The sequence below is a fragment of the Malus domestica genome, chromosome 04, assembly GCF_042453785.1.
Source record: "Malus domestica chromosome 04, GDT2T_hap1".
In the NCBI taxonomy this organism is placed as follows: Eukaryota; Viridiplantae; Streptophyta; class Magnoliopsida; order Rosales; family Rosaceae; genus Malus; species Malus domestica.
The window spans coordinates 22534200-22544290 of record NC_091664.1 but is presented as its reverse complement, the minus strand read 5'-3'; the positions used below and the strand labels follow the sequence as shown (position 1 = coordinate 22544290).

At 39.1% G+C, this 10091-nt stretch overlaps 2 protein-coding genes across 4 annotated transcripts; one reads left to right on the top strand and one right to left on the bottom strand.

Moving 5' to 3' along the window:
* Window positions 1-2672: 2672 nt before the first annotated feature.
* LOC103433539 (uncharacterized) lies at window positions 2673-4490 on the top strand. Its single transcript, XM_008371803.4, has 3 exons — window positions 2673-2994; window positions 3506-3695; window positions 3841-4490. The coding sequence occupies exons 1-3, from the start codon at window positions 2962-2964 to the stop codon at window positions 4416-4418; spliced, it is 801 nt and encodes a 266-aa protein (XP_008370025.2). The 5' UTR covers window positions 2673-2961; the 3' UTR covers window positions 4419-4490.
* A 144-nt stretch (window positions 4491-4634) lies between these two features.
* LOC103433540 (probable GPI-anchored adhesin-like protein PGA55) lies at window positions 4635-9123 on the bottom strand. 3 transcript variants are annotated; one of them, XM_029101227.2, is made up of 4 exons: window positions 8846-9044; window positions 8520-8706; window positions 5331-8027; window positions 4635-5234 (listed from the first exon to the last, which is right to left on the bottom strand). In XM_029101227.2, the coding sequence occupies exons 3-4, from the start codon at window positions 7881-7883 to the stop codon at window positions 4956-4958; spliced, it is 2832 nt and encodes a 943-aa protein (XP_028957060.1). In that variant the 5' UTR covers window positions 7884-8027; window positions 8520-8706; window positions 8846-9044; the 3' UTR covers window positions 4635-4955. The 3 variants fall into 3 exon arrangements, with proteins under 3 accessions (XP_028957060.1, XP_008370026.2, XP_070676738.1); XM_008371804.4 differs by lacking the exon at window positions 8520-8706 and having other exon boundaries at window positions 8846-9123; XM_070820637.1 differs by lacking the exon at window positions 8846-9044 and having other exon boundaries at window positions 8503-8706.
* Window positions 9124-10091: the final 968 nt, after the last annotated feature.

Here is a 10091-nt window from a genome sequence, read left to right as displayed (position 1 = left end):
TGTGCTTTGAAAAAAAGCTGCTGTGAGAATAAGCGGCTGTGCTGTGAGAATAAGCGGCTGTGAAATAAAGCAGCAGAGCGTTTGGTAAACTTTTTTGTAAAAGTACTTTTGAAAAAAAAAACAGTCTGATAGTGGGTCTTTTCATTAAAGGAGCACTGTAGCTCCATGTGCTTTGAAAAAAAGCCAGTTTTCCAAAGCTGCAAATAGCAGCTTCAGCTTTTTCCTTTGATTTCAGCTTATTCTCACAGCAGCTTCCAACATAAGCCCTTTTTTTTCAGTTTACCAAACACCTAAAACCCTCACAGCTTTTTTTCATAGGTGCTTTTTTTTTAAGCACCTCACTCTCAAACTAGGTCTTAGTCCTCCATTTGTTAGGTTTCATCAGCTTCTTGGTGTCAAAGCTAGGCAGGGCAAGGCAAGCAACCAAAGGATTGAAGGGTCAGACTGTCAGAGGGGCTTTTAACCAGGACCACTTAAGAAACCACTTGTTGGTGCACAATGAATACTCAATTTACTGCCAAAACAAATGTCTTTGTTACGTACTCTGCAATTCCACGATTTAGGGTAAAAAGTTTACAAGCTTTTCCTTATGAGTACCCTCTTTTGCCCAAAACTTTTCAACGATGAAACATCCCATTGCCTGCCAAAAAATTGCTTGGTAGATACCTACATCCCCATCCCCATCCCCATCCCGATTCCCCACCTTTCTCTCTATCTCTATGACTCATCACATGGCTTACAGCACTGACCAAGTAAAGAATGAAACTAGAAATTTATTGAGAAATGTTAATATACACCGGTTTATCTTCTCACACACTTTTATTGAATCATGTGTTAATTTTTTTAATTTATCAAATTCGATGGCCATAAATTAAAAAGGGTGTATAAGACCCTAAATACTTGTGTTTTTTGTTTCCCACTTTATATAGGACTAGGCTAATATTTACATGTTGCTGGAGCATAAAGTGTAGAGTAAATTTAAGATGGGATAAGATTTTGGTTTTTCTTTTAGACTAAATATTAGTACTAATTGCAAATATAAGTGAGATTTCTTATGTTCAATTCTCGCCAAAGACAAATTTGAATCACATTATGCTAGCTCATTGTGAGGCTAACCTACCCCTCCCCTTAGTGTTGATATTAGTAGATAATATCGTTTGTCAAAAGAAATATTAGTAGTAATTTCAAATGTAGAAGGATATTTATGTCTGACTACTTATTGGTGTAACCGTTAGGCCATTGATTCCTCAATTGATTAGACAATTAATTCTCTCTATTGAATTAGGGTATTTGTGTAATTTTCCAGGATAGTCACACTACTATATAAAGGTGACTATGCCTCACATTGTAATATATGAAATTCTCTGTCAAATTATTTTCCTCTACAATAATTTTTTTTATTTTAAATTGCACTAAGCTATAACCCACGAGAGCCTATGCGAGCTCCGCTCTTGTAAGTCTCATGATCATTTTTTTTAACAAAAAATATTATTAATGAAGAATAGTGGACTTAATCTCACAATGAGCCAACAATACTATAATTTAAATTCGTCTTTGACAAAAATCAAACTTAAAACTTTTTACTTACAAATAAAGTGTTACTGAATGACACATGATAATTTTTTAAAGAAACAGATATATATCAACAATAACAATCTAGTGTTTGCCATACATAACATATTTACAAAAATAGCCAAAAATATCTCCGTTTACCAGATGTCATTCATTCCGTTCAAGGTTCAATAGTTTTCCAGTTTTGACCATGTTCTATCTTTTTTTTTTAATTTTTGATTCAAGGACCATGCTCTATCTAGTATTTCAATTACCAAAATGTCATAATTGACATTTGGCAGAGTACAATTTGAGCAACTCAATTAAGTTACTTGGTCAAAACATATACATACATAAATTCGATTAGACAGAAATCTTGGAATATGGGATTAGGCAAGTGGTTAGTGACGAATTTCAGGTCCGTATTCCACACGGCATGTCTTGAATTTGATTTTTTCTGCTGGTGAATCGCACAATGGTTGTTAGTGGGAGGCTGAAATGCTTCTAGAAGTATTTTCGATCACCAGGAGGGTGGACTGGCATGGTGAAATCACCGATTGGTCCCTTTTTTTTCCTTAAAAAAATTATGGGATTAGGCATTATCATTCAAGAGCTATAGGCCACATTTAGCCCTAAAATATTCAAAATCAGTCCCCAACCGAAGGGCTAAAAAAATCGGACTAAAAGAATCATGCTAAGTTTGGCCCTAGGGCAAACATGTAGCCTCAAGGTAGGTTAAGTTTGACCTTAACAAGTAATAAAATATAACCATGCATGGTTAGAGATGAAAAAATTTAACCTTAAAGTAATCCTTAAAATATTAATTTTTAAAGAACTAAAATAAAATAGAGAACTACGTACAAGTTTAAAATAACAAGAAAATTGGTTGTCAATGAAGTAAGTTCGAGCAATTGAAATTACCTAGAAAAAGATAACAAAAAACAAAGCAAGTGAATATATCTTATGCTATTTTTATGGTGCAATTTTGTCATCGACAAGGAAAATGGTGGACATTCACGTGTTTATTACTATTTAATTGTGTAATTATTAACCAATCTTTGGAATGTTCTGGAGCCATTACACGATAAAGCTAACATGTTATTCGGCCTTGGAAGTTTCTTGGAAAGTTCCTCTTTTCTGGAAGGTCCAAAGCAGGCTAAAGTTTGGGCCCCTTGCTTGGCCCATTATATCTTCTTATTGGGCCGATTTTGTTGTGCCCTCCATACTATACATTTTCCAGTTCCTGCAGAACTTCGTCTCTGCGAAAACCCTAAAAGCTGGAGCTCTGACAGCTCAAAACCCTAGCTCTAAGCTCTGAGCCCTAAACCTAAATCCTTATCCTTACCCTTTTCATATTTCTAATTGTATAATTCTGGGTTGTGCTTGGATTGCAGAAATTCTTCTGTTATCATGGCGCTTCATGGATCTGGTTTCTGCCTAAATGTGAGTTGTGGTTAATTATCAATGTCGTTAATTTGTATTTAGCTCTGTATGTTTCCCCGTTTTGAGATATATTAGTTCATAATGTTTAATTAAGTTTCTATTCGCTAAAATTCAATTGTATTTATCTTCAAAGTGGATGATGAATAATGATTAATCCAAGAGCACTTATTTAGCTTCAAACTACTCTAATTTACGGGGATGAGATTCGAACTCTAGTGCAATGTGGCGGGTACTTTGCCCTAGACAACTGGCCTAACTCACGTCTGCGTCGGATGCATATAATTTCAAGTTTTGATCTTTGTACTGTGAAACGAGCTCACATTGATTCTGAATTTCCATGTTATGATTGAGTGTTGGGAATCTCATATTTTGGATTTTAGAAGATTACGAAAGAAACGAGTGGAATATGTTTGAATTTGTTGACGATTTCCTTCATATTTACTTACATTGTTATTTCGTTGCCGATTTCAAGTTGGTTTGATTTAGACTTATTTTGATCTGTACGTTTTAGGGAAATGTTTCTCGTGGAGAGCTTAATCGCTTGCCGTGTTCCTGTATTTATACTTTTGGGATGCTTCATCCTCCTTCTTCACCCTATTCAAGGAAAAACAACTTAGTTGTAGCAAAGACTGTCGAAAGGGGGCATAAAGTTCCGTTCTTTCCTGGTTATCGTCAGCTCAAATTGCGAACTGAAGAATCCAGTAAGTTTATTTTCCCTGCAACAATAAACTATATGCTCTTCTTGAGCACCTTTGTTAGGGCGTGATCCATAAATGGAGTCCATTGACGTTTAATGCGATGTAGCATCAGCTTGAATACTTTTAATTCTTACTTTTTTCAGTGCAGTATCCTCTGTTCAGGCCTCTCGATTGCGGCCCCTAAGACCATGTAATGTGATAGGCGATGACTCAAAGGAAAGCTCAAGCGGTGGCGAAAGCATCGTATTGGATGCGCAAACCTTGGAGCGTGATCTAGACATTGCCATTGCAGAGGAGGACTATGCCAAAGCAGCACAAATTCGTGATAGCCTCAAACTTCTGATGCAGGACAGTCTAACTTCTGTTAGAACAGCAAACGCACAGTTCTACGAGGCATTCAGGATTGGGGATTTAGCTGCAATGCAAGCCCTTTGGGCCCAAAGGAAAGAAGTCTGCTGCGTGCACCCGGGTGCTCGTGGAATCTATGGTTACGAAGATGTTATGACTAGCTGGGACTACGTGTGGGCAAACTACGAATTTCCACTAGAGATTGAGCTGAAAGATGTTAATGTTTACGTTAGAGGGGATGTCGGGTATGTTTCTTGTGTCGAGTTGGTGAAGACAAAGGGTAGCAGTTGGGGTGGACAGTTTGCAACAAATGTGTTTGAGAAAATTGATGGTAAATGGTTTATCTGTATTCACCATGCTTCAGTTCTTGACTTGTGAATTTTACAAACTCAAATGCATGTATAATGTACAACTTCACGGTTTATATTGCATTTTCAAATTTCAGTTGAACTACATTTTTGTGGTTTTGAGAACCTTTACTTTAAAAAAATTTGTGCAGGAAATGATTTCCGCACGCCTATTTTCTCCTTCTACACGTAATGACTTGAAGTCACAATATGGGTAAAATGTCCGATGGCGTCATCTAAAACAGAATTGATAAGCATGGAGAATTGGTACTATCATATCTGAAATGCCCTAGCATAGGCATATTTACACCATCATTCTTTGAAGATGTTGAAGTTTGGTTTTTGAGTTTTTTCCCTTTACACATGGTAATGCAGTAAAAAAGCAGCACAAAACGAGCAACGGCCGAACTCATACATGTTTTCTGTAATAACATGCAAGTTACCCTAAAAAATTTGAGCATCCATGGATTCACACGACAATGGTTTGTTGGCTACGAGATGTTTCCCGCTGTGTTTGAAACCATCGATTGTTGGACTCGAACAGCAAAAAGGATTTCCTCGGACAAAGCTAGACCCTCCCAACAGGTGACAGGGGTGGATTTGGAGCATACTTTGCCGGACCTGTCACCTGGATTCCATTACTTCGATTCAGATTCGGTTCCTGGAATTCTTTCGCCTCCAACACGTTACTAACTTCTGAAAGATCTGATGGTCTGCAACTGCTGATTACGACAACACAGATGAAGAACGCTTGTAATAAAGAAAGTGACGTGTTGAATTCAATCGAGTAGCTTCCATCCTTCCCTGGTGCCAAACTGAAGATTGGCCTGTTCTGCTGAGCTCCCTCCTGAAAAGAAATACAAAATCAACATGCAAATTGGCTAAAACACCACCATCAATTGTGTGATATAGATAGAGTGCTTCGCTGAAACAAAAATCATACCTCCGCAAATAGTTCAAAAGTCTCTGGAAAAGGGTAACATGCGGAGGATGTTTTTGGAATCCGACAGCATTTGTTCTGGTTGGAGAGAACACGCAGCTTACAACCAACATCCCAGCCTCCACAATCACATAACCCACCAGATTTCCAACGGTCAAGTAATGGTGAAGGTTCTCCTGTGTTCGGTGAGCTATGGACTCCACCTGGAAGTATGACTATAGTACTATCTTCCCAGCTGTAATCCTCGGATGAACCTTTCGCGCAGCCCTTCTCCATAACTTCCTCATCACTCTGTTGTTCAGGATGGCTCAAGTCTTTCCTAGGTAACTTGACCACAGCAGCAGCAAGCTCCCTATGTGGTACAACGCTAGGTGATTCTTGATCTGCTTGTGTTAGATCAACATCTAACAAAACAGCCTCTCTTACCATATACTTGCTCAAGTCCTGCCCGTTAACATCAGATAAGTCAGAGCTAGAAACTTTCATTTGAGCAACAATGTTGTAAGCATAGTGACAACTTTTGCCTTTACTTCCTTGACTCATCCAGCCACCACTTTTTCTCTTAACTTCATTAATACAGTAAAATGTAAAATACTGGCAGAAATCATCCTTCCCGGATGATAAATTCTTCATGGTTGCCGCAAAACAGTTGCTGTTGTTGTCAACCCAAAACTTAAACAAAGGAAGTCCATTCTTGATTGTTATTTGCAAAAAAGCTTTAACCCATGATGCCTCAGCCTTCAGATTCTCTAATGACTCGCTGATATTAATTGGCTTGGGGACCAAGGAATTAAAATTTGATTTCGGGGGTCTAACAGCTTCAGCAGAATGGTGTAGATTTGCCTCCTTGTGCTTTAATATTGGGTCTAGTAGCCTTCTTAACGGGCTTGACCTAGCTCGGTTATGAGTACTTGCTTTCTCTCTGTTTGGATTATCTGGAAAATCAGAAGTTCCAGATCTCACAGGACCTGATTTGACCGTCGTATATGTGGAACTCAACTGTGGAATATCTGAAATTTCCTTAAAACTGAGACTTCTACCAAGCCGGCCTAAGCTGAAGTTAAACCGGCGAATGGGAGTTGGGCTTCTGCCTTTTCTAGTTGCCAGTTCAACATCTTCTTGATCCAATGTACTCGAAGTATCAAAGCTTGAACGGGTAAGCATTTTCTCTGAATTTTTCTTATGTACAAATTTATCATCATAGAGGAGGTCTTGTGTTGAGCATCGACGCATGTGAGATGGAACAAAGGAAAGCCCCACACTGTTACCGTTGATTGTGCTATTTAGCAACATGTTTGATGCTGTATTAGTCTCAACTGCAGAAGACAGTGGGCATGAGTGTGAAACTTCAGAAGAGAATTCGGCAAAGTCCATCTCTTTGGTCGAAAAGTTGCCCGAGAAGCTAATTTTATCAGCTTCTGCCATACACTCATCCCATGATGCTCTTGGTTTTGAAAGCTGGAGTACCTCTGGAAAGTCATTTTGGGGTAGTTCCTTTGGTGGTGAGACAACAACGGGATTCTCTGCAGAAGGGCAGTGTTGATGAGCTAGATTGGTAACTGATTTGTGCAGCTCCTCCACCCTTTTCTCAGTTTTACCATGACAAGCAATTGTCTTTCCCTCTGAACTGAGTGAGACATCAAAACCTTCGAGCTTAGATGAAGGAACTCCCTTTTCCGTAATGATTCCTTGATCAATATCCTTCCTCTTGATATCCGATTCTTGCAGGTCCTTGGTTTTTTTAGCTCGACCATGCCTAGTGCTCATCTCGTGCTTTTGATTGAGAGAGACTCCATAGCTTTTCAAGTTTGCTGCCATATTGCCCGTTTCTGATGTGAACTTCTGATCTGAATCTTTTGCCTTCCCCTTATCGAGCATCATATCTGAGTGATGTCTTCCAAGGGACCGATAGGGAATGGATATCTTTTTCTGCCCATAAATGGCATTCTTCGAAGCAGTTTTAGAGTCTTGGAAGCGCACATCTTTATGCACAGATGGTTTGACACCCTGCGAAAGGCCATCCTTTTGAGACGACTTGAGACTAGAACAACCTGAAGAGAGTTCTTCAGCATTTGTCCCATTGTGAACTACAACAGATGATGTAGACTTTCCAGTAGTCCTTTCTGAGGATGAACTACCGCTACCTTTTTCGGGAAAAGGCTTCTGTTTGTGCTTCCATTTCTCTAGTCGACCCCAATCCAGAACTCCAACATTCAAAACCTTTTCTTGGATCTTTTCTCCTCTCTCAGGGCGCTGAAGATAACCAGGCAAGTTTGACATGTGCTTGACAAGCTCATCAACTTTACCTGCATTATTCCCCTTCATACTCTCTCTAGATCGATTTCCCGAAAATTTTTCTTGGCCTGAAGCACCATCACCTGCATCTTGTCTTGCATTCTGATGCAGATCATTCTGCTTCAAACCAGCACCAGTTCTCACTTTCGCCTTCTCTATATGCCTTGTTCTACGACTTGTTTGGGGCTGTACAACATTGTCCTCTATGCTGGACCTGTTCTGCTCTTTTGAACTATTTCGTTGCTCTAAACTGAATCCCATATCCAACAGCAGATTCTATTTCTACAAAGTGACTACTTAGACATACATCCGATTGCATTGTAGCTTTTGAGCTTCACTTTCAAATATTACCAAGGAAACCATTGCGAAAATTTGCTCTCTCTCTCTCTAATCCAACCTTAAATTCTGAAAAAAAAAAATGCAAATAATCACATTGATGTGAGATACATTTCCCCTAATCAAATCCTAAGCACAGGTACCAAATCAGGGATCTAAAATACAGTTGAGAGACTCCGGTATTTCGACCATTTTGTTCGAAGAATCAAATTCAGATGGCAGTTTAACAGCGAAAAACGATTATCACATTCCAATTTTGTCACAGATTAAGAACAAAATAAGAGATCTGTCTAAAAGGAAATATAACTATTTCTATGAAACTATTATTTCATCTTACAAATATGGAATTTCCAAGATTAAATGCAAGATCAAAGCACATGAATGCCACATTGACAGCAAGAAACTCATAGATCTTAAAAAGCATAACACAAATGGCAACCAAACAACAGAAAAAGAAAAAACTTGAAGCTTTTATTTTCTGTTTGGTTGCAAAGAAAACGAAGGAAAATGCAAAACGCGCAAGAATCAAGATAAAGCTTTTTACTTTCGCAAGTTTCTAACCATAAGCAGCGACATTCCAAGCTAAAACAATTCATCGTCTTTTGTTTTCCTTCCACTTTCTCGGCAACCAAACGGAGCACAAAATAAGCCTTTTATTTTCTCCACTTTCTCGGCAACCAACCAGAGCGCAAAATACACAAAAGAATTCCAAATGCGCTAATAAATTTCGCGACGAACTTTCTGGAAACTAAGGAAAGCACAAGTTCTTTTAGCAACGAAACGCATTTGCCGAAACGCGGCGTTTCCGATACAGATCCGAAACGTAACAACCAAGAGTAAAAAAACCGCGAAGCGACGTAGATTATAAGCAAAGAAAAGAACTTTACCGCCAGAAAAAAGCCGCGAGCGCCGCCGCTGTTGCGGTCCGTTCAATCCGGCTGTTCGTGGAATCCGTGTGCGTGGGAAACGGTGCGCTTTCGTTCCACCGGAGGCGGAGGAGGTGAGGATTCAGAGGGGGGAGAGAGAGAGGACAGAGACAAATCTGCTAACTCTCACACTGTCACTGAGATTTTGCTGACTCTCTCAGCCTGAGCTAGAGAGAGAAAGTGGGAGAGAGAGCGGGGGTTATTTGATCGGACGGCTGAGATGGAGTGAAGGGTGTGTGGGTATGAGGCTATGATGTTGAAGGGGGTCACATCATTGTAGGGTGAGGTGGCTATCGGGGGGGTCCCGCAAGGCGACTTCTTTCTTTGTCACGGATCCCTACGATGTGTGTGGGTCCCGAAAAGTACTCCTGGCTTACGTCAGCGGACCGCTCTGATTGGAGCCGGGCTTATGGCTTTAGGCGCCTGCCGTATGATTAGGTTTTAGGATTAGGGGATTTTCTTGCTTTGTTTTGGTTTTATTTGGAATTAGGGTTCCTTAACATTGACTTAACCTTTGTTCTTTTCTTTATACGATCTAGCCCAAAGTATACATCTCTAATTATTATGTAAACCATTAAAGAAAGATAAAGGTGCGTTTGCCTCATTCTGGTTGGTTTGTATCTTATATAAGCGGGAATATTGTCCATTCTTGTTTAATTTAGGTTTCAAATTACACATCGAGTTCAATTTACGACTAAATTACATATCGAGTTCAATTTAGGTATCAAATTACACTTGGGGTTCACTTTAGACTTCATGCTACACATTAGATTAGTGTAACGTCATAATTGAGATGCGTTCGATTTAACCTTCAAACTAACATAATCGAGTCAAAGTAAGTTTTTGTCTTTAAACTTCGGATAGTAAAATCCCGATAGGATCCAAATTCGTTGAAGAAAAAAGAACATGAGGACAGAAGAAGAAACTAAAAGTGTGAATGAAGCTACCCAATATTCCCAAATTGGAATACATACAATTTACCAGCAATAGAAGATTGGAATGTGACAAGGACAAGACACAAAGAAATGGAAAGAGAATAGAGAAAGGAAAATTAATGTAAGAATCCCGAAAAATGAGATTAAGATCAGTCCAAGTTATTTTCCCACATTTCATTGGAGGTTTTGCTTTTTTACATGTCCTTTATTCTATTAGCAGGAATTGGTCCGTGCATGTGAGAGTGTTGAAATTTGAGGTCATTCAATCCCTC

What these genes read in the sequence shown, in the direction of transcription:
- LOC103433539 (XM_008371803.4), top strand. Translation starts at nt 2,962, where the DNA reads ATGGCGCTTCATGGATCTGGTTTCTGCCTAAAT. An exon ending in GATCTGGTTTCTGCCTAAAT is followed by an intron (nt 2,995 to 3,505) that starts GTGAGTTGTGGT and finishes TGTACGTTTTAG; the next exon opens with GGAAATGTTTCTCGTGGAGA. An exon ending in ATTGCGAACTGAAGAATCCA is followed by an intron (nt 3,696 to 3,840) that starts GTAAGTTTATTT and finishes TTTTCAGTGCAG; the next exon opens with TATCCTCTGTTCAGGCCTCT.
- LOC103433540 (XM_008371804.4), bottom strand. Translation starts at nt 7,883, where the DNA reads ATGGGATTCAGTTTAGAGCAACGAAATAGTTCAAAAGAGCAGAACAGG. An exon ending in CTTTTGAACTATTTGCGGAG is followed by an intron (nt 5,235 to 5,330) that starts GTATGATTTTTG and finishes ATTTCTTTTCAG; the next exon opens with GAGGGAGCTCAGCAGAACAG.